Consider the following 24,047-nt stretch of genomic DNA (forward strand, 5'->3'; position numbering starts at 1 on the left):
AAAGTTACCTCACTGAGTACCAGAAAGGTTAGTTTGATTTTTTGAGGTTTCTGTCTGGGAGGTCAACCTGATGTTTTATTAATGACCCCTTGACTTTTGAAACCAGCCCTTGTTTCCAATCAAGTCCTAGCCACAGGGTTTACTAACAGGGAAAGTGCACACAAACTCCTATTTCTCCGAGAACAGCAGAAACGAGTGACTTTATTGGTCAGAAATGTCCAGTCCTGCAACTCTGCAGAGGTTTCCATTCAGGCACTGCTGCCTCTGCCACCTTTGGGAGTTGCCACACTCATCTTTTCTCTCCCCATCCCTGGCAAGAGCATCAATGCCCGAAACACCTCTCCTAGCCTGCATCTGTGGAGGTCCCTTCTTCCCCTACCAGCACATCTAGTCTAAGGCACCCTGGTCCTTGGGAACACATGGAAATGTCAGGTGATGTGGATCTGTGAAAAACTGCCCGGAAATAAAAGATCTGGATCCTAAAGGGAATTAGACAAGTAGTATTACAGTCTGATAAATACCCCAAATGAGCACTGCTGCAAAAAGCAGTCTTGCTGTATTTATCCTTACGTTGACTCTGTTTCAGTGACTGCCTGCTGAGGCAGGGAGAGAACTGATGCAGCTGAAAGCCATTCAGCAGAAGAACCCCAGCCCTATGGTAAAGTGGTGGGGGAGTGGGAACATACTGACAGAGGGCAAGTTTGCTCCTGTCAGTGACTTTCTGGCAACTTTAAGCATTCAATAAGCAACATGAGATGAAAGCCAGCGACATAGTCTATGCTGTCTTGCCACTGTGTTGTGGAAACATGCTGATACTCTGCTCTCCTATCCTCATCCCCTGTCGCATCGTCCATGTTCTCCTATCCCTTCCATGTCCTGCTGTAATACAGCTTTTAATGTTCTCACATGGTTGTTTTCTAATCCAGAACTATCCTTTGTGATCCAGTTGGAAAAATCAGGGTCTCCTTTAAGCCCATGGTGCCTCTGACCAAGCAGGTGATGGTAACTGGGTATTCCCACTTCTCATCACTGCCCCTGCCATCCCCCATCACAGAGCCACCTGGCTACATTCTGGATGCTGCTTTGGCCTTGTCCACCCTTTCTTCTTCAGGAGTTATTCAGACTCTTCTCCTTCTGTGGCATCACCTGGCAGCACCTCCAGCCCTCCTCAGCCCTCCTCAGCCCTCCTCAGCCCTCCTCAGCCCTCCTCAGCCCTCCTGGGGGAAGCGAGCAGGGAGGGTGCCCAGTAGGGTGGGAGAGAGCAAGCCACCAGTGAGGGGAAAAGCAGGGGGAGGCTGGAGGGAGCAGCAACTGGTCCTCCCTGCGAGTCCTGTCAGCACCCTTGCTGGAAGCATCACCTCTGTCACCACCAGGCAGGGCAGGTCCTGCCAGTGTTCACCGAGATGTCATTCTCTCAGGGTGGAGGCAGGCTTCCTCTGCCAGGCGCTAAAGCTCACAAAGACAAGTGGAAGATGTAAAGTTTGTGTAGACAGTCCCATATAAAGCATCACTTGGTGCTGAATAGTATCATGAATTTAAACATCGAATTACAACCCCTTTTTTCTGCTCATTATCATCCTGGGTTAACAATAACATCATTAGAATAAATATTTATTTGGAAAAAAAAACCCACATTATCTAGGAGTTTTTGTGATGCTATGGTGCAGGGTATTGTGATGTGTGTGTTTTTACAAGAACTAAGCAACTTGTGATTTTAACACATACATGAACAACATTGGTTAAGCTGTATGGTGAGGAGGTATTGTTTGTAAACATATGTTTTATTTTCTCCAAGTCTTGCTGAATTCAGATACAAATTGCTTTTCATTCATATGTGTTTCGCAGGAAGGACTTCAGCACATAGTCATATGGCAGAAGGGTTATAATATAGTGTTACAAAGGTATGCAGTGCCCACAGAACACATGCAAGATATTTTCTTCTACCAACGATGTTGCTATAGGAGGAAGGAAAACGTTGTGCCATTTTCCATCTTCTCTCCTGCCACAGGGAAAACCTGAGTTCTTTGTGTAGTTTTAAAACAAATCTGGATCAGAGAAGTTTATTGCTCTCTTAATGACACATAATTAACCAGGAGTGAACTACTCCTTTGAGCTGACCCCTTCCATGTTATGGAAGTCTACGTAGTTCCCCAACTACTGTTGAATCTGGCTGGTAGTCATCTTCCTCTTTACAGTGATCCTTTTGGGGCGAACACCTTCTCAGAGAGTTTTTTCTCAGATACACACACACTGCAAGCTCTCACGTTTCTGTCTTCACAGATGTTGTGATCCAGGCTGTCTGCCAAGGGTGGGCCACGTGAGCACTCACATCTCACTTGTGTTATGAACTGCAGTAATTTCCAACTTTGGGTGTCATATAGCATTACTCAGACTCTGACCTGAAAATAATTTCTCCTGATCAGACCTCCCGAGAGATATAGAGGAGCTTGAAGCAAGAAGGAAGACAGGGAAGGAAGGCTATAGAAGAGATGGGATCCTATAAAATAACCATATTGATGGGACCTAAAGCAACGAGCATAGCACTAAGATTGTACAGGCACAGCAAGCTCAACCAATTGTTATTTGATTGCTGTCCGATGTGCAAGAGATGTTGAAGGCAAAGTAGAAATGTATGGAAAGATTCAAAAGTATGAAAAGGTGGACTTCAACAGCATCATGAGCATAGACTGTCACTGGAAATCAATCAGCTGATAACCTCTAATTTGTCAAATGGTTATAATATTGTCCCACTGACTCTAGATGAAAAACCTTATGCAGATGACAAGAAGGAGAAAGATATATCAGTGATTGCTGTCTTGGGTTATAGCAGTCAGAGATTCACACACTTTTTTTTTTTTTTTGGGGGGGGGGAGCACAAGGGATAAGTGTAAAGCAACTGAGCTATGAAAGCCTGAATGTCTTTCACAGAATCATTTTGCTGATTTTCTTCCTCTTTTTCTAATGGAATTCAATTCTGTCTTCAGAGACAGCAACTGACAATGCCTCACTGAGACATAATAAGCTTTTTAGCTATGCCAGGTTTATTAGCTTTTTTCATCCCTCCAATCCAAGCAACAACACTTTAACTTCTCCTACCAGTACATGGTACTAAATTTACAGAATTGAATTCAAGCTAAAGATACTGTAATTAGTCATAAATTTCAGAATTGCAGAAAATCAACATAAGATTAAAAAAAGCATTGTTACCTTGGATACCAAAAATACTTGAGGTTTTAAGAGAAGACAACTGCTGTCTGAATGATCTAAATAAAATAATCTTCACTGTTAAATATCTTTTTTAAATTGAACAATTCTGTAAGTAAAAATACAGCTTTTTTGTTTAAACTTACAACATTCTTTTCAGTAACAATGTGTAATCTTTGTTGTTGGAGACATTTCCAAAATGTGGAAGAGAACAAAACTCTTTTCTGCCATAGTGATACTATCTCCAAAAGGTGATTGTGAGAAAATTTGTTAAGAAATAACCATTTATTGCTGGTTTGTTTTTAAAGAGTTGGTTTAATTATTCAGTTCACTTAGAAGTTTATGCTTGTCTTTACAGTGAAGGAACAGACCAACTGAGGAGGAAGAGTAGCTTTCCTGATACTTTATGAGAGCTTGTGGGGGATAAGAAATGTATGTGGAAAATTATTTAGATCTTTACATCTCAAAAATATGTGCCTTATTGCATAAAAAACTGCTTTTCTATTTGTGTTCCTACATACTTTGCAAATTCCCTTGAGTCTCCTCCCATAGTGCCTTTGACTTAACAAACCTTGATGTAAAAACAGTAAGGCAGAAGAGCCCATGCCCTTTCCTCCCTTTCCTCCAGGTGCATCCACAACTCACTAGGTAGCACCGTGAGGACATGCCAGAGGTAACCTTCCAGCTGACCAGGTGTGACACTGGAGGCGATTTGCCCTGTTATTTCAGAGAGCAGGTGTGCAGAGCCCCACTCTTTCCAGAGCCTGCCCCGGCCGGCTGAGGAGAGGGTTTGCCATGCCTGCCCAGCATCAAGTCCTCCCAGGTCCAGGTCCGTGCATGCTGCCGGAGGTTGATGCTAGCAGCAAGAAAACTTGCTGCCCAGCATGCCCACCTTTTGCTTGAAGAGGCGGCTCCCACTCAGCACAAACGACAGCAGGTCCAGGCAGCTGAGGGCAGTCAGGCTCAAAAAAACCTCATTGTAGCTTTCTAACTGGTCAAAATCGCTCACGTGCTGTATGTAGTAGGCCCTAAAGAGGTGATAGGGAAGGAAGCAAATGATGATGACACAGATGAAAATCAAGTTTTTCACCTGGGCCCAGAACTCCTGATGTGACCAGAGGGTGGTGGAAAGTTTTCTCGCCACTTTTACTAGGATGAAAATCTGCAGGCCCAAGAGGACACAAGTAATGCAGGCGACAGCTACAATTATGGTGTAGTTCAAGGCTTTCACACTGTCCTGCTGTAGTTCTTTGTGGAACTTAAAGCATGTTGTATCATTGTATGAGCCTGAGCGCCCGTACTCAAAGCACAGCACCGGCACCACAAACACCAGGACAAGGACCCACACGGCAGCACTCGCCGCGATGGCATGCAGCTTCCTATAGAACTCCACTTTGTCCTTCCATTGAAAGAAGATGAGCCACCGGATCACCAGTGTGATCACGTAGAATAGGAAGGTCAGGTACATGTGGATGTGCACCATGGCACTCACCATTTTACACAGTGGCATCTTGAATACCCACTTCTTGTTGACATAGTAGTGCAGACGGAAGGGCACGGTGAAGAGGAGGAGGCTGTGCACGACGACCAGGTTAATGATGGCTGTAGTGGTCACAGACAGAGTGTTCATCTTGACCAGCACGAATGACATTGTGATGGACCCAATTCCACCTCCAGCAAAGGCAACTGAGTAGGCAGTGATCAGTATGGCACTTGTGGTGTTGGTGTGAGTGAAGGCAGAAGAGGAGTCACTGCTGTTCCTGTTCTCTGCAATCATGTCCCTGAAATCTTCCTTGTACATGTTCTAGAAGTGAAAGCATACATAAAGATTAAGATAAGGTATGAATGAGAGTGCCCACTTGAAAAACCAGCAGAGCTTTCCACCTGCATGTTGCTCGAGGGATAGTACTGCAATCTTACAGTTGGCACAAACTGTAACCAGTAGTTTTACCCAAACATCCTCCAACCTAGGAAAAAAATGGCTAAGAAGGTTGTATGGAGAAGCTGCTCTAGTTTTTAAGTCATTACTATCCATACCCTTAAAAACAAGCATGAGTTAGTAACACGTGAGATCAAGAGATCCTTAGAGAAATCACATGATTGTGGTGGTTTCGAGCTCTCAGTGTTACTAGTTCTCCTCTCTCCTGAGCATCTGCACGCTTTTGCAGTGAAGATCAGAGATATTGTTCAAATTCTGCTACTATTCATCAGTTTATTTGCAACACAAATCTGCCCTTCCCAGAGCCAGAAAATAACCCTATGTTGCTCTATCAAAGCTACAAATTCTGTTTGTTACCGAGCACAGTTTTGCACACATTAAAGTCAACTCCTCCTCCACGGATAATTTATCCGAGTCAGGGATTACACACCATGGATACCCAGGCTCCATGGAGATGCTGCTCAGATCCTGCCAGACGGAGTAGCATTGGCAGTGCTGTCCTGGTGCTCAGGGCCATTTCACACCTAATATGTGGTAACTGGGTGTTACAAAATGGGTTGTTAGAAAACATTAGGAAAGGACATCCTGGGTTAGTGCAAATAAGCCTCCCTGGCCTGAGCTGAGGCTAGATGAAAGTTAATAGCAAGTTTAGTAAGTACACTATACATTTCTAATATATTATGGTTTCAAAAAGAGGTTAAATATAATTCTAAACGTAACATCTGGTAGGATTTTTAAATACAACAAGACCGTGTGGGAGGGAAAGAGTTCAGGCAGGGTGTTATCCTGAAGCATGTTTGCATCTATGAAAGTATCAAGTGGATGTCCGCACTAGTCACAGAAAAGAAGCAGGGGCGATTGAACAGTGCTGGGCTCTGCACTATCCCCGTTACACTGCCACCGCTACCTGAACTATAATTTTAAACTGACCCTGGTATGTCACCCATTTCATTGGTGAATCCCACAGCACAAGAGGGGGTTTTCTGCTGAGTTTTTGTAATTTTATTATTGCAATGACTTCAATTTCACAAAGCAGTTCCTCTGTCTCTTTGTATGAGTGGTGTTTCAGTTTATTTTCATTTTTAGGTAGCACATACTGCCAGAGGTTGGGAGGGGAAAGAAGTTCTTGAACAGCTCTCTCTTGTCAGAAATATGTCAGGAAATACCTGTAACTTTTATAATCATAATCCACTTTTATTCACAGTGGGGGATTAATATCTGTGGTGCATCTCAGACATTTTCCGTTGATTTTTAGCAATATTTCTAAGCATTCACCCCTACAGTAGTCTAGGTCTCTTTATACATTGAAAAGGTAGTTATTCTTTAGCTATCCCAATGCAACTAAGACTCCAGATATTTTATTGTAGTCAACATAAATACAACTGCCATATCTCGAGGTGTTGGTTGTTGGCACTCACTGACCTTTCCTGTTTGAAGCTGTATTTAAGAGTTACGTGGACAACTAATTCCACTGCATTATGAGAAGTAACGCAGGTTGCAATGAAAGAGCTTTTTCTCAAAGGCACTTCAGATTGACACACTGCAGCTCTTGCATCAGAAACCATGCAAGTTCCTTCCAGTTCTGTTCTCATTTCTGAGATGTTGCGTTTCAGCCTCATCACCATGCAAGCCAGAAGGCATTAGCTAGATGTCCATCAGTTTCTCCAAGTTGTTATGCTTTCACTAAAAAAAAAAAAAAAAAAAGTCTCTAAAAAGTGGCATTATCGCACTGTTTTAATTTAAAATGCATATTTACAGTTTAAAAAGTGCCACAGCCCTAAAGGCAACACGCTGGAAATGCGGGTTGGTGTGAGCAGACCCAGCAGGGAGGCTGCGCTTGGAGAGGAAGGACCCCTTGCCGTCACCCTTTGGAGCCCGACAGTGAAACATGAACTGAAGGTGGTAAGGAACAGATAAGCAGAAGTCAGATAACCAGTATTTTCCTCAGACATTGCTATTAAGGGAACAGCAAGAGACCTATTTCTGTCTGCAAATAAGCAACTGAGACACTGAAATGTAGGTTTCTGCAGAATTTTACAGTCATCACTAAATCCCTTCATTGTAGGATTCTGCAGGAAATCTCATTTTCATTCATCTTCCAGGAAAAAAGCTACCAGCAGCTATGATATGAGATTATCAGGTCTCCAATACTACAGGCAACCCACTGAAATATCATTGCGTGATGAATACAGAGTACAGCATTACACAGAGGAAACGCTACTTTCTGCTGAAATGAGGTTTCCTATTGTACTGACATTCACATAGCTGTAACCTACTGACCTGAAACACAACAAACAAGTCCTTTGGCTAAAATCTAACAGGAGGCACATAGAATGAAAAGGAATGCAGGTTTTACAAGAGACTAATTAATTGTATGACATAAGGCTATCTACTGAACCTCACTGGAAACATAAGTTACAGAAGGCTCCAAAAGCTGGACAATATCTCACAGCAGAGGAGGAACAACAGGAGAGACCACTGAGAGCAGTATCAAACTATCTAAGAAATGGTCTTCCCTCCATGCTACTTAGCCCCTTGCCAACATCAGCTGTTGTAAGCTCTTGCCAGCTGTAACAGCATTGTTTCAGTACTGGACACAGCTTGTTTTAAACTAGCTTTTTAGAGTGGCTGTACACCAGTCACAGAGTTACAGTTCAATGTCATGCCTTCTTTCCTCCTCCCCACATAACCCCTGGTCCCAAGCAATGTCTGAAGCACCAAGGAGCTCCTTCAGGATGGTACTTCACAGCTTTGCCTCACCCAGGTGGCTTTCCTTCATGCACACTGATGTTAGCTCTTGCCATCTGTCAGAATGGCAGGAGCACTGAGAGGACGCAAGTCATTGCACATCCAAAAGCAGAAAGTTTCTCCTCAAGGAGGTGTTCTTGTTCCTGTGCCTTCCTACCCCCTCTAGCTACTGCCAATTCAGTGATACTGCTCAAGTTTGGGAGTACACTTTGCTCTTCGTCTGTGTTCAGCCTCATCACTTGGGTAAACTTCTGCCTGACATGTGCCTTGAACAGCCACGAGGCAATGATGGGCAACCACCTCACCTGAGTGCCATAGCAGTTAGTGACAGCTGCTGGTGCCGAGCGCTTGGGGACAGTTGCCAAAATAGCTATGTTTGAGTTTGACGGAGCAGGCAGATTGTCAAAAGGCCGGGTGCTGGGTTCTTTCAGATATATGGTCAGCAAAGAGATTCTCATGCATTCAAGATTCATCAGCTATCAGTGTGGGTCAGGCAATCCGCAGCACAGCCCACGGGACTTCCCTGGACCACTCTCTTCAGGCCAGAGCATGCTATTTACAAAACCAACCCAGTCTCTGTCAAAATTTTCCTGGTAAAAAGAATGTTCATTCCAACCTTCAGGAACTTGTTTCTCTTTTATCTTACTGTTAATTATCCTATCATTAAAAAAAACAACACAAAAACCAAACCCATATTTCTAGACATAATTTGTACAACCTCAGCTTCCAGGCACAGTATGTGCTTCTGGTTTTGCCTTCAGATTTCAAAAATATTTAACAAATTTTGGCTTTCTCTATAGATACCTGACAATAAGTAGAGTTAAGAGACAGAAGATACTTAATTTTCTCTTCATCCCAGTCATACTTGTGGCTCCTCACTGAACTGCCTCCATCAGCATTGTGCTCCTGTTTGGTTCTTAAGTGAGCAGCTTTGCATTTGGCAGTGGTAAAATGCATGTGACTAGTTTGCACCTGACTTAGCAATCCAGATCACCCTGTCACTGGCTTGTTCCCTTCATTGTTTATTATTTTCCCAGTCAGGTTCATCAGTCACCATTATGTTACATCAACATTATGTCAACTTATTATAAAACCATAAAAAAACTCATTCATTAAAAATGATGACAGTCTTACAATCTGCCAGCGAGCTCTACTTTCTGTATAACAAGTGCTTGCAAAATTTATGCCCTCCATGTACGTGTGCTGAGGGACCGGCAGGCTTCGCACAGATTTTCATGTGTTCTAACAGTTGTGTTCTGCAGAAGCAGCATTTGCAGCCTGCATGTACCCAGCTGAGGAGTTTTATTTGCATTTGGAGGGGAAGAAAGTTCAATTCAAATGAAAGATTTCTATTTTTGACAGACTTAAAATGGGAAAACAGGGGTTTGTCAGAACTGACATGTCTACATTGAAGTAGACTAGGTTGGAGGGAGCTCAAAATACAAGTATTTTTTTTAATAAAAGTCTACTTAAAATGTGTGTTTGTTTCACAAACATCCTCATTTAGTATCAAAGATTATTTCTGTTGATGGCATTGTAATTGCTTTTCGATTTGCTCTAATTCCATGCTGTGTTATGGTAATGTAGGCTATGTTACTAGAATAATTGCAGAATTCTCTTCATTTCAAACTAACCACACACACCTGAAATCTGAAGTATAAATATCTGCTTAAAGAAAAATGTTACAAGTTAAAAATATGAAATATCAAGTGTGTGTTTACATTTAGATATTGACTTTTTCTAAACAACTTTTAGTAATTCCTCTAACTCATTCACTAGCTCAATGACTCAGCTTGTGTCATCATTATACTGATACTTTTAAATTTAAATCCAGTCTACTGAAGAATAAAACAGGATGGAAAAACTTGTTGAGCTAGCCCTCTTTCATTTGAGATTTTTTTTCTGGTATTACACAAAACCAGAAACCATAGAACCTTCCCAAAAATAATTATTTACCATCCTGATTATATCTTATCAAAGAGAATAAACTTACCCTTCTAGGTTGTACAGAGATTGAATGATATCAAACACACAAAGATGGAGCAAAACAAAGTTAATTGCCTCCCAATTTTAGGTAGCAGCATAGAACTACAGGATAGCAATAAGGAAAAGGATGAAGCAATATTTTCCCAATACTACGAAATTACAAATAACAGAAACAGTTATGCAGAAAAGCCTTAAAATGTGTTACAAATAAAACAAGAAAATTGGATACTTTTTTTTCCACTAAAGTTACAAACATTGGAAAAGCACTGCAAACCAAGGCTTTTGTTCATTTTCTATATACTTACAGATTAGAATTTCTTTCCCCTCCTCAAAGGTTGTTTACTTGGCTCTTGGTTTTATGCAAGCCCTAAGAACAAAAAAGCAGAACACCTGATGTTTTAGAGTCATGGCCTTCCTTCCTTCTTTGAGCCTGTGACAAAGCAACAACCATGAGCCTCAGCTGTGTGAGGGCAGGGCTGCCCTTAAGCACCCAGCCTCGGGGAGGTTTTTAGTTGCATCACAGGATCCTCTCTTGCAGCTATTTCTTAGCCATATGAGGTCTTCAAAGCCTCCTGCTTCTGAACAGTTATGTTCTCCTACTGTCTAAATTGATCAAGTCTATGCATTGATGTAAACCACACAGATCACTAGGTGCTCCTTTAGGAAGGTTATTCCCCAGAGCGGAGGAGATCATTTGAAAGAGTTTTTTGAGAAAACAAGGTAAGACAGGAGCAAAATATGATCTATATTGTAACTAACTGTGGGTTTGGGTATTGTTAAAGTATAGATATTGAAGTGCAAGGGATGAAATGAAGCTCACCCTAAAGCCCAGCATCATGTCTCAGCCCTGCTTTCTGCCAAGACTGTAGCTCAGCATATGGATCTCAGGACTCAGTGCCACTGCTACATCTATATAGCGCTAGCAAAATGAAACTAGCAGATTTTATTAAAAAACAACAACAACAACAAAACCCCAAAACATTAGCTGTGTCAGTATCAAAGGTTCATCTGCAGCAATGGTTGGTGTGTGGTAAAAGATGTTTCCCTGCAGGACTGAGCCTCCATGAGGAGTCTGTGCAAGGTCAGTGTTTCCCTCCTGCAGGCTCAACTAATTTCTGTCGGAACACAGTTATATTTGAGTATAACAGTCTCAAAGGCAATGGTATTAACATTCAACATTTACATGTAATCTTACATAAGGACATTTTAACTGACTACATCCTGTTGCTTCACATTTGACAAAAAAAAACACAGGAGACAAACTGTTCTGTGGTACCTCACAACAGACTGGTATGTGAAGGAAACTGCCTTTTTGCATTGTGCAATTTTAACAGTGGTTAACAGCTAAAAAGCTATTCAAATAATATTAGAAAGTCATCATCATCATCATATTTAGCTTTTACCTAGTACCTTTCTGCAGCTGATCTCAAAGCTCTGTTAAAAAGTATACCTATCGCTCTCCCCATGATACAGCTAAAAAGATGAAACCTTTGTTTCAAAGCCAGATATAAAGCTAAGGGATCCTTAAATCAAATCCTATACCTTTTCAGGTTAGTCATGCTGACTCGGCTTCTTGTAGGTCTCGCTCTAGAATAAAATCATCTCAACTAATAGTGGGAAGAAAGCTGAGGTAACTTAAAGCCCTGTAGGTAGCATCTGAATATGGGGTTTTAAAGTTATATAACATTGTTGATACGTATAATAACTTAATGTATGTGTTAATACGTATAATATTGCTTATATATAGTTGATGCATATAATAATTACATAACATGTAAGTAATAGAATATTGTTGATAAATAACAATGTTGTTTTCCCAAGCTGTCATCACAAATGCGACTTTCCAGATTGCCTTCTTTCCATGTGTTTGCATTCTGCAAATCTTCAATCCTTGCACTAAGGTTTAAAACAAATATTGAAATACCAGAGTATGGTCTAGGGCAGACATCCTCATTATCTTTGTTCACGAATGCCAAGTTCTAGATAAGTATAGAAAGCTTAATACACATGGTTGTAATTCATTTTCCCTGCTAAATTGATGTAATTTTGCCAAAGATTCAGCATCATGTATAATGTCTGGAGTATGTTTCTCCCACTGCGGTATGAAGAATGGGTTTCAGGCTGGTACTTTTAGATTTTCATCAGTAATGCACTGAGCTGGTGGCAGAATGTGATTATGTTAGAACATCACACAGCAGCTGAATTTAAACGCAGGTGCTAGAAATGCAATGCATGTATTTTGTAAATTTCCAAGTAATTGCTGGTGGTCTTTTCAATACCCCCAAAATCTAGAAGTGTGATAGTGGGTTTGCACAGTGCCATTGTATCACCTGGATCAGACTTTCAACTAGTTTGAATTTTTATTATAGCAACAGTTTTATGGGCCAAGGCTGTTTAATCATACTTGAGAGCCTGGCCCAGATTTCAAGGACTGCTTGTCCTGGGATCTGCATAGCATCAAGGCTCCTTTTACTCCGGATTGTGTGAAAGGTCCTTAAGGAAAGACAACCATGCTCAGGCATAATATACCCTGTAAAGGATTTTTCAGCTGTTCCGAACTCAGATATGTGCATAGAATAACCATGGCAACCCAGGTGATTTATTTTTCTACATTTTTTGTGCCAAGACTCAAGGGTTTGGGTTGTTAAATCAGCAGTGGACCATACAGGGTCGTAGGAGGTGTGCAGATGTGGTGGTTGGGTCTTGTAGAAAACTCCTTCTCTCCTTCACTTACGTAGGTGGCAGAAAGCAAGAAATAAGATCCATCTGAACACCTTAAATTCACTGTGGGTAACCTGACTCATTTAGTTAGTTGAGAGTAAAGCTGGAGTGATACTCCTGAAAACACTGGGCTGATGTTGATAACAATCAGGCCCCCAGAGAGGTCTGTAAACCTGTGATTGCTAAGGGTGAGTTTTGAAATATTCCCCAAAGTGCAAGGAACAGTTATCTGAACTTTGCTGGGCAGTTGAGCAGACTTTTGTCAGCCAGAAAACTCTATTAGAAGTAGCAAAGTATTCCTTAATTATAACATCTTCTTTTACACTGGAAGAGGTAGACCCTGTGTCCCATTACATTCATGAAAGAATCAGGACTTGAATTATTGGAAAACTACTTCAACGCTGGGTTCTAGCCTTCTTTGTTCCTTGTACATTTTCAAATCCATCACATAAACTTCATTTATATTAATAAACATAAGGTTTTTTACATCACCCAAGGCATTGTCCCATAGTTGTTAGTCTTGCAGTGAGCCATCAGCCTGATTCTCCTCTCTTGTGACAGCTATAACCTATCGTTTCCTAAAATGGGGAAAAATCACATTGCCCTGTATGTTTGACTATGAGAGAGATGGATTTAGTAGATACACCTGTGGGCTGACTAACACCAAGTGTTGGTCACCTGTTCCTCAGGCCTTTTTTAGTATGGGTCAGAGCAGTGTCCTCAAACAAGGGCAGTGTCTGCTGCCTAGGTAAAAAAGATGAGATACAGAGAGAGCATCATCTGCTACATCTCGTGTTCCTTACAAAAAGCCCAGATCTGCTCAGAGTCCCTTCCAGTGCCAGCTATGGGCCTACTCCTAGTATATAAGACTGGCTGGATCAGTTATCAAGCTGTAATTGTGACAGGCTAATTGCATTATATCATTAAGTAAAAGATCAGCTGCTAATATGAATAGCAGAAAGGCAGCATGCAGTTAGAGTGAGTAACCTTTAGCTGCTACCAACAAAATCGTATTTTTGACTCATTTCTAATGTGCTCTCAAGCACCTGAATAGAAAGATATTAATTATCTGCAAAAAGAAAAATGTTAGGTATCAGTAACAGCCAAAACCATTTTGTAGATTATATGTTTCTTAAAATGTCTCTATCTGTGTTCTGAAGTGGTTGTGATTTGTGGCTGTCACCCAGGCTGTGCAAGGCATCCCATGAGTGAGAAATACTGCCTGTGACACATCCGAAAGAACATTTTGGAAAAGTATAGGGAGGAAAATGTGACTTGCAATTCCTTGTTTCACACATTTTTGCACAGCAGAGAGATAAAGTCAAGCTCCTCTAAAAAGTGGAAATACATCTGGTGGTCTCCTCCTAGTTCCCTTTTCTGATTTAGAGTGAAAAAAAAGCCGCTTTGCAAGTTACTACCCCATGGCATTATTACTCAAATGAAATTTGCTTGAGAGTACCTGAATTGTTTGGGGAAAGCCTGTTTCTCCTTCAGTCTATCTCACTACCTTTCTCTCCTTTGGAAGCACCCAAATTGCACCTCACTCCATGTTGAAGTATAACGTATCAATAAAACCGTTTCAAATTTCTATTCAGCTCTTACCATAATCCAGACCTTTCAACGGAGAAGTACTGTAAACAAAACAACACCTAAACCCACGTCAAAGTCTGCTGCATGCCTTTAATAGTGGGTATGTGGGAAGGATAACAAGTCTAGAAAACAACTGTCCTGACACTAATAATTTGCCCAGCTTTCCCCATACCTACTCCTGTTTTCTACTGGCACTGTGCTTTGGCCTCGGTGTTGGTCACTGAGGGTGGGAGGAGCAACCAAAACCATGTACAAAAGATATCTGTGCAGACTCCAGTCTACATGGACCTTTCTGAGAAGGTGTCTTACTTATTTTTAACAACTGCACATTTCCAGGAGTCTAGCACCAACTTTAATACTATCTTGTTCTGCAGGATTTTACTAGTTCACATCTGTTGCATGCTGGTAGGTTTTTCAGGAGATATGCCTTTCATCAGGAATACGGCACAGCAAGTCAGTCATTATGGGAGCTTGTTCTCACCAGGATTAAAAAAATGGAGGGGGGAGTTGACTGACAAGAAGATTCATTACTCCTGCCATAAGGATGACATTAGACTGCAGAGATGGAAATCATATATGCGGTACCATGCCCATCCTATATGCATATATGCCTTTCCAAGAGAAAAAGCCCTTCCCTTAATCTGAAAATACAGTGCTCATCATAAAATTTGTCTGAACTCTGCACTAGCCTCTCACTAATTGCCTGCTGAGGCAGCCAGCTTGTTGTAAGGAAGAATATTTTTTTAAGAAAGATTACAGCATGAGTCTATTGATACTTGCCCTCAAAATGCTGACTGCAATTGCTAATACTGTTTTCTTCTCAGATTGTTTATTTCAGTTGATTTCTGACTGCAGAGGTAATACAAACTCTATCATCAGATGCATGGAAAGAATCATTTTACTAATGATCATTTTCATGCTGAATATACATGTACAGTTATTTATGAAATTTAGTATGCTAAAATGTGTTTGTGTTGGCAGAGGAACAAACCTCCCTGCATTAGTCCAAGAGTGTCTGCCTAGGAGCAGTACAGAAGGCAAGGCTCAGTACCAGTACTGCTAGATGGGTAATGAAGGTGCTTTCCTACCTGAGCATAAGCACAATGAAACACATGACTTCGCTACTACAGTTGGTTAGACAGGAATTCGGCATTCCACCTACTTTCAGAAATAAGGAATTTGCTGCAAGTGCATTGCTCCACGTTGCATTCATAAAGTACATTGATTTGCAAGGGCCTTTCCTGCTCAGCACAGCCAAAGACTGCCTGAAGGAGCGAGGCGCAGCCTGGATGCGAGTGCTCTCTACATCACATTGCTTGGGCTGAAGTGGTTCATTTTGCTGGTAAATCTGGAGGTTTCTGTTCTGAGCTAATGATAAACATTGGTGTTAAATTAAGATCTCCAGTGCATTTGCCAAAATATACAGCTAATTGTGCTAGGAATAAGCTCATTACTGATGCATTTTTTAAGATTTCTGACTTTTTGAAGTTCAGCTGAAACATTTAAAGATGCAGCTAGGGAGTCCAGCCAGGAGCAGCTGTAAAAACACCTATGTGAAGGGCTGCTGTCTGGGCTTTGTAAAGAGTACCCACACCTGCCCTTTGTCCCACCATCCTCCTAACATGCTTTCTTTTAGCCTCTTTCCCCCTTTTGTTGACACAGGACTCCCCAGAAAGTCTTGAGCCATGTTGCTTGTGGCCATAATGCTGTTTTGTTGGTCCAAATCTGTTTATTTGATTTTGGAGTGCCCTGTGCTGTGGTGTTGCCCCTCTTCTTGGTTGGTCTTTGGACATCTTTATAAAAAAGTAGAATTGAAAACATTAAACTGCCAATTAGTTTCCTTTCTGAACTTCCTTCTTTTCCTTTGATACAGGTTATTTGATGTTCTATACATCTTTCTGATCACTGGAAATCATAAGCACCAAATATTTTACATCATTATTCACTATAGTTGAGCTCTTCTTAGCAGAAGACGGACTGACAGGACATTCCCATACAATATTATAAGCCCTACATGACAGATGTACAGAAAAAAAAAAAGAATTAGTAAAATCCACCTGGAGTCAGTGGAAAATATCCACAGTAGGGTAGTGACATGCCCTTTAGCTTATCAACAGGATTTGTTAGGCTGGCCATAATGACGTGCCTCTTCAGCCCCATTGCTTCTGGTTCTTGAGTTAGCACATTAAGCACTAATTTGAATACATCTTCACAAAAAAGGATACCATCAAAATAGCTTTCCTGTTGATATAAGAATTTGGGGAGATTAAAAAATAAGCACACAGTTAATGTGTTTAATTGTGCTAGCGAAGTGGAAATGAGAAGCATCAACTCACTGAGGAGACATTCCTATTGCCGGCTTTCATTTCTTTCTGCACCATCAAATCAGGATCATCACTGAAAGTGATTCAATGATTTCTACAGCCCTCACGATGAGAGATCTCACCATTTACTGCTAAGTACCATTAGCACAATGAAAAGTGCAGATAAAACAATGCCTATTGCATATCCACTCCAGATTTTCCTTATGCCCCTTACTTTGGCTAGAACTATTTTCCCCTTAATTTCACTTAAGAAGAAAGAATTCACTCTACTCAGTGAGCTGACAGAAAAATAATGAATTCTGTATCAAAAGCTATCTCTATTTAATTTTCGGATTCAGTTTCCCTTAGAGAAGTTACTGGGCACCTGAGCTGATTCCATTCCCACACCTAAGATTATCCTCACATGAACTTGATTCCAGCTGTGTACCAGAGATCCCTTCTAGGTTAGGAAGAAGTTGATTAATCTGGTGAGAAGTTCCAGCAGTAGATTTTGTTATGGGTTTTTTGAAGTATTTTTTCTCTGAACGTTTTTGTTTCAGATTCAGCAGCAGCCTGCACTTGTTGTTTTAGGGGTAAAAGGGCAGAATTTGTGCAGCTTTCTGTACGGCGTTGGCAAGAGAAGATATGTTTGTTACCATGTGGGTCTGAGGTGTGCGTGCAATTCAGAATGCAACGCTATGCAGAAACACCTAAGCTAGCTTTAAATAGGTAGTTGGTGATAAATCCGTGTTGGTGTGACACTCCTTCTAGTCAAATATATCCCAGTTTTCCAGGCATAGAGGCTGTAGTATTTTCAGCACTTCACTCCTCCAGAGCTAGTTTCAGTATCTCTGCATGAGACTGCAGATAGCCATGTGCACATCCCAGTTTGTTCCTATTGAATCATAAAAACATCCAGGTCAGCAGAAACCTCCAGAGATTTTACAGTCACACCTCCTGCTGAAAGCAGGGCTTTAGACTGGGGTATCCAGGGTCCCATCAAACCAAGCCTTGAACATTTCCAGCAAGGGAGATTCTGCCGTTCTGAAATTTTCAGTCTCTGTCTTGGACTAGGAGGACCAAGCCGGGACACAGCATCCCAGGTGTGGCCTAAGGGATGCTAAATGGGGTGGAATAATCACACCCTTGACCTGCTGGCTGTAGTCCTTGCCTGCTGGCTGTACTCTTGCTGAGGCAGCCCATGACAAAGCCTCCTTTCACTGCTGTTAAGGGCACACTGCTGGCACAGGTCAAGGCTGCTCCCCAGGCAGACAGACCTCCCAGACATCCACCCGCCACTGCGTGGGATTACTCTGCCCCAGGTGCAGGATTTAGCGACTCTCTTTGTTAAACATGCAGTTGTTGTTGGCCCAATCTTCCAGCTTGTTGCAGTCTCTCTGGTGGCTCTTCCTTTTAGCATCTCTCTTCTCCCAATTTGTTGCCATCTGCAGGCTTGCTTGCTGAGGGTGCATTCAATTGTGTCCTCCCAATTTTTTATAAAGCTATGGAATAGTATCAGGCCCAGTACTGACCCCCAAGGGACTCCACCTGTAGCTAGCTACTGGTTCAGCTTTGAGCCATTAGCCATTGCCCTTTCAGCTCAGCATTTTACATAGTTGTCCACCTGTCTCGTGGTCCATCTGTCCAATTTGTATCTTGCCAGCTTGCCAACAGTTTATTAAGGTGACCATGTCAAATGCCTCGTTAAAATCAAAGGAGATGATGTCCATGGCCCTCTCCTCATCCACTGAGCAAATTGTTTCATCATGGAAGGCATCACAGAATGGCAAATAAAGTCAGTGCAATGCTTTTTGTAGGGCGACAAGTACTTTTCACCTAAATAAACCACCTTTACATCAACCTCTTCATCATTTGACAGCTACTGGTCTCAAAATTTCCTTCAAACAATGCCACCTGTACCGCTAACAACTTCTTGTATGCTCAAAACAACCCTGCTTGTGAAGCCAAATACCTGGAATGACTCCCTTCTTCTTTTGTTCCAAAAACTGCTTCACCTGTTTATCCTTCCCTGTAGGAGGTCAGTGAATAAAAAGAGGCAAGACCTGAGAAAGGCACAGCTCAGGCTGGGAGGCCTTGTGCCACCTGCTGCAGCAGAAATGACATACCAGCCATCACTGGCTTACACCAGGATGCGGCAGGGAGGCAAGCATTCCCACCAGGGAGCCAAGGGCTGCCTGGTGCCCCAGCTTCTGAGATACAAGCTTGGCAGAGGTCAGACTGGGCAGGCCCACATAAAGACACCCCTACTTATCCGCACCAATATAATTATACAAAATAATTGCCACCTTGTGATGTAAATTGAAATGTAAAATATCCCATCAGCCGTGACTTCCCATCAGCTGGGAAGGCAGACCCAGTGATGGTCTGATCACTTTTCATGACATGTGTCACACTGAGGGCGAACAGCAGCTGCACATATTTCTGGGACATGAAGTTTAGGGAGGTCCAGCTGATATGGACAGCTGCAGTGCACGTGTGTATCAGCCCATGTTACGAGAGGTTCTCTACCTCAACACCAACTACCTATACAAGATCCAGACCCTGTTTCTTTTCTTCAAGATCCTCTGCAGTCCTAAGCTTTTTTTTCAAAGCAGCTACTCCCAGTTTCAGAATGAAGATTGCGATGAGCAGCTGCATTTCCAGAGACTCTTTAAGATAAGGATAAACTGATTAGGATGCTTCCACTCTGGGCTGTCTCTGGGGCTAAGAACCACCACAAAGCTGCATATTTCTTATAGAAATTCATAACAGCACATTTATTAAAAAACCCACAGCAACTTCTCAAAATAAAATATTATGCTGCAGAAGTTTCTGTATTTCAGTAAGGAGAAGATATAGTAAGTAACAATCTGGGGCAGCCCATTAATATACTCACTTTATTCAATTAGCTTTGAAAGGTATTCAGATATTTTGTGAGGATCAGTTGGACGTCATGATAATGTCATCATTCTATGAATCCATACAAAACAGTAACAGGCCTCCAACTATGTCATCCAGTTATTGGTATTGCTAGCTTTTTCACATATAAAATGGTGAGCAGAATCTTCTCAGACTAGTTGCTTCTGGCAGCATGCTTGAATGGCTGGCTTCTTTATATACCAAAAGGATGCACAATCCTATAGCATATAGTCATGCAACAAAGCAAGGCAAAATAGCCATCACACTTCCTACTGCCCTCAGCATCGCTTTTGAATAATGTGTGATTTTTGCAGCACTTCTCTTAGAAAGATGAGTCCATGATTGGCTCACCACCTGAAGAGCACTTTCCATGGGTGCTGAGAACACTGGGAATATTTAAGCTCTCGGGCAGTGAGATGCTCCTGGACAGCAGCAAGTGTATGGACGGTTATTGCGGAGTATCTGGTGGTGCCCTTCAGACCTGCAGCCTAGTTTTCTGTGTTATAAGTTGTTTGTGTGCTTCAACTGATAATACTGTCACCAAGATGAAAACTGCAATGGTACAGTTCAAAAGGAAAGGTGAAAAAATAATTCTGCTACTTTCTAATTTCTTAGAGGAAGAATCATAGAGCTGTGGTTCCAGAACAGGGGGAGAAAAAAGCTGCCACTGCTGCTACAGAGATAAAAAAACACACACCTGATACGTGGTCACCCAGGAAAGCTACAGAGTCCAAGCAAAACACCACTGCAAAGTTACGCGAATAATATAAACGTAGACCTGTCTGCATTTGGTGACACAGGTCATTTTTGCTGGTGTACCTTCTGATCACTTTTCTCTGTCCTCCAGCCACAGCTCTATCTTCTCTGATTTATCTGTATTACTCGATTCATACTTTTCTTTTCCATGATCACTGAGAAAGACACTCAGCTGCTCTTCCTGGCTAACGAAGGAAAGCTCTGCAACATCAATAAAATGGAAAAACCTGTCACCCAAGATTGCTTTGTTGCCTTCCTAATGGCCTCCTGTACACACTGAGCAACAGGAGGACAGAGATGTAAAATTAAGTATCAGAGCAGATCATCAATGGCTAGGCCAGCTATCCAGAGCTCCTCAGTGGACACTAAACCACTCACCAGCCACCCTTGCTGAGCTATGCAAGTGTCTGAGAGCATCAGGGAACGTGTTCAAAAGCACCGAGGTAAAGGCAGAGCTGGCAACCCTCTGACTGTCAGGGGACTTATGATCCTCAGCATCTGAGGTGATTTTTAAAAATTTACTCATCATGAAAGAGTATCAAAGCCCATGAGAAATCTAGTAGAAGCACTGATAGATAAATGGAAATTTTCTCCTTAGTCTTTGTTTAAAGATTGATTGTCAAAAGCGGTAACACTACTCTTGTCTTTCTGGTTTACATATTCGTTTGATAAATTAATTTTCAGAAAGGATTATGGAAGCATGGATGCTATTGCAAAAGGAGGCTGGGTGCCCTTCCTGCAGTGCCGACTCCCAAAATACACTTTTAACTACCTTCTACTTTGCTTCCACAGATTTCAAAAAACTCTGACATTCACAACTGCTGCAGTGGACTAAAAACCCAAAGCACATTTAACTTCCAATCTATAACATTTGCTTTAAGCTTATCTCCCACCAGGAGCTGTTAAGCTCCATCCAGATCTGAAGACTTCTCATTTGAGTTTAGTATTTCCCTCCTCCTCTCCAAGGTGAGGGATAAAATACTGCCTTCTGCACGTCTGCCTCCATTACCTCTGCCAAGTACCTTTGTAGTACTTACCCACGGGCTCTCCAGCAGCATAGTAGGAGGCTTGCCTTGCTCCGTACAACGCCGCGATTTCATACAGAAATGCTGCTGAGGAACTGCAACTGCAACCCAGCTCTGCCTGCTTCCTGAAATATTGCCCACTGCCCACAAACCACCCAGCTGAATCACGTGATTAGACCAGTTTTTATCACCTCATGCAACAGGTCTATTGTCATTGATGTGTTTGGATATTTTATTTATTTTTGTTCTGTTTCAATGCGTATTAAGTATTTCCAGTTATTGAAAAATATATCTGCTTGTAAACAGTTACAGGTGCAAGAACGAAAGGGGGCTCATTGGGCTGAAAGTGAAACAGCACAGGTGGGAGTGTGCATTTATCATCATGTATGTGGATATATAGATAAACGTGGTTTGCTCCTGTTGTATGGAGGCTGCTCAGTCTCTCAGCAGCATTTGCTTAGTTGCTCAGATAACGTCCAAGATGTGAATTTATTGATCTGACAGCCCTTGCAGGAACTTTCCTCATGATGCAGCAGTAAAATAAATGTAGTAATCCTGAAGCAGGGCAGCCCACAAGGCTGAATGCTTTCTGGTACTCCTGAAATGCTTCTGTCTCATTATCAAACAGTAGTCTTCCTAAGAGATGTGAGTACCTGCTCTGCATGTGCTTTTTATACACTACAGCCTTTTTCTAAATCAAAAGTATCGACTCAGTCTTTTTATAAATGAAGAGGATAAGGCATGTAAAAAGAAGAAAGTTTTGGCAGAGATTTGCTATGAGATTGTCGTGATCCTCTTCATTATATACTGTTAGCTATATTTGTAATTATATCCAATTGATGTATCTGCTACCAGAAATCTGGCAGAGCAGCAGAGGTACACACAAAGGTGCCACTGTTTTTTCACCCACTTTAATTTCAAAATGTTGTTCTCTACCAGTCATGCAGCCAGAATAGCTGCAACACTTGACCATGCAAGAGGTAACAGGAAAAACTCATTTCTCTTCAAAAACTCGAAGATACATTCCCAGGAGTTTCAGTATAAATAATAAAAGTGTTCAGAATAAGGATGTTCTCTTCCTTCCATATTAAAGGGATATGCTTGGGAACTTTTAAATCCAAAAGTTCATTAAATGTTCTGTTCTATCCCTATGTTAAGACTCTACAAGATAAAAAGCAATATTTTAAGAAAATACAATACTGTCCCTATGTTGCGGTTTAACTCCAGCTAGCAGCTAAGCTCCACACAGCCACTGGCTCACTCCTCCCCCTGGTGTAAGCACTGACTCGCAATAACTAAAACATCCCTGAATTATTGACAGTTTCCAGCACAAATCCAAAACATAATTTCATACTAGCTACTATGAAGAAAATTAACTTTCCCTCACCCAAAATCAGCACATTCTCCACCCCTTGTTCCATACCACTTACATCATGCTTAGATCCCACACTATCCAATACAACTTCATTACCCACCACCACCTTTCCCATCTTTTGATATAATATACAGATATCATTCCCTCAGTCTATGGACCACCCCTGCAAAATGTCTGTAAAATGCCCACAAAATGTGCATCGAGTTAATTTAGTCCATGACCTTGGGCTCCATCTGTTATGGTGGTCAACTCAGGACAGGAGAGCTGGTGTGTTCTGTGAAGTCACTGGGCACCAGAACCAACTCAGGTTGGGTCACTACTGCACTTGTGCTGCCTCTTATAAGGCTTGTCCTCCACTGGTTCAGGTGGTTCCCGCTATAGTAATTCCTGTAACATTCAAGGCAGCTCATGAGTTACAACAATTTAAAGGTATATCTACTACAGTCTCTGCCCCTGGTCCCTTTGGGCCAGATTACAGGGTTTAGCATCACAATGAATTCCTCCTCTTGCTCCTAGCCTGGATAACAACAAGAGGTTCCTGCTATAGTAATTCCTATAACATGCATTTCAGGTCCCAGGTTACAACAATTTAAAGGTATTTCCATTACAATCTCCACTGCTGGTTCCTTTGGACCAGACCGTAGGAATTAACATTGCAATGAAACTCCTCCCCTTGCCCCTGCTCTGGCTTGGACTCATCCACAGATTGCAGTCCTGTAGGGATGTAGCTGCTCCATGTGGAGCCTTATCTATGAGCCACGGTCTCTCCAGGGGTATACCTGCTGTGGCACAGACTTATCCAAAGCCACAGCTGCTCTGAGGTGCACCTGTTCCAGTGTGACCTTCTCCACGGGCCCCAATGCCTTCAGAGATATACCTGCTCCAATACCTTACCCCTGGCTGCAGTCCCTCCAGGGGTGCACCTGCTCTGCATGGGTTTACCCATGGCCACATGCGGTGACGTGCTCCAGCATGGCCTCATGCACAGCCACTGATGCTTCAAGACGTACCTGCTGCAGCAGGGACTTATCTACAGCCACAGGTGCTTTGAGGTGTACCTTCTCCAGCGTGGGCTTATCCTTGGGCCACAGTCCCTTCAGAGGCATACCTGCTGCAGTGCAGACATAACCACGGCCACAGACGCTTTGAGGTGTGCCTGCTGCAGCATGGACTTATTCACAGCCACGGCCACAGGGGTTTTGGAGTGTCCTGCTCCTGCATGGACCTACCTACGGGTTCCTTTGGCTTGCGTTCACACTGGAGTTCCAGCCTGTCCAGCACAGCAGCACAGAAACAGTGGCCATTCCCTGGCTGTCTGCCAGGCCAGGCACATCGCCGCTGCTGTTATCAGAATGCTCCTGGGCACAGCACAGTGAGACGATAAGCAGTACAGCAAGCAGCACAAGCAGAAAGCAGCCACTAATGAGCACTAGACTCTAACACACAGCCAGGCAAGCAAGCCCCGTGGCAAGCGCAGAAGC

At 42.3% G+C, this 24,047-nt stretch overlaps 1 protein-coding gene across 6 annotated transcripts; it reads right to left on the reverse strand.

Moving 5' to 3' along the window:
• Window positions 1-1,760: 1,760 nt before the first annotated feature.
• GPR141 (G protein-coupled receptor 141) lies at window positions 1,761-21,385 on the reverse strand. Of its 6 annotated transcripts, XM_055806449.1 has the most exons (5): window positions 21,204-21,381; window positions 20,230-20,367; window positions 10,183-10,244; window positions 6,566-6,826; window positions 1,761-5,008 (listed from the first exon to the last, which is right to left on the reverse strand). In XM_055806449.1, exon 5 carries the CDS (start codon window positions 5,003-5,005, stop codon window positions 4,061-4,063), a length of 945 nt encoding a protein of 314 aa, XP_055662424.1. In that variant the 5' UTR covers window positions 5,006-5,008; window positions 6,566-6,826; window positions 10,183-10,244; window positions 20,230-20,367; window positions 21,204-21,381; the 3' UTR covers window positions 1,761-4,060. The 6 variants fall into 6 exon arrangements, with proteins under 6 accessions (XP_055662424.1, XP_027649534.1, XP_027649533.1 ...); XM_027793733.2 differs by lacking the exon at window positions 20,230-20,367; XM_027793732.2 differs by lacking the exon at window positions 6,566-6,826 and having other exon boundaries at window positions 21,204-21,379.
• Between the last annotated feature and the right edge of the window lie 2,662 nt (window positions 21,386-24,047).

This window comes from Falco peregrinus, chromosome 5, assembly GCF_023634155.1.
Source record: "Falco peregrinus isolate bFalPer1 chromosome 5, bFalPer1.pri, whole genome shotgun sequence".
NCBI lineage: Eukaryota > Metazoa > Chordata > Aves > Falconiformes > Falconidae > Falco > Falco peregrinus.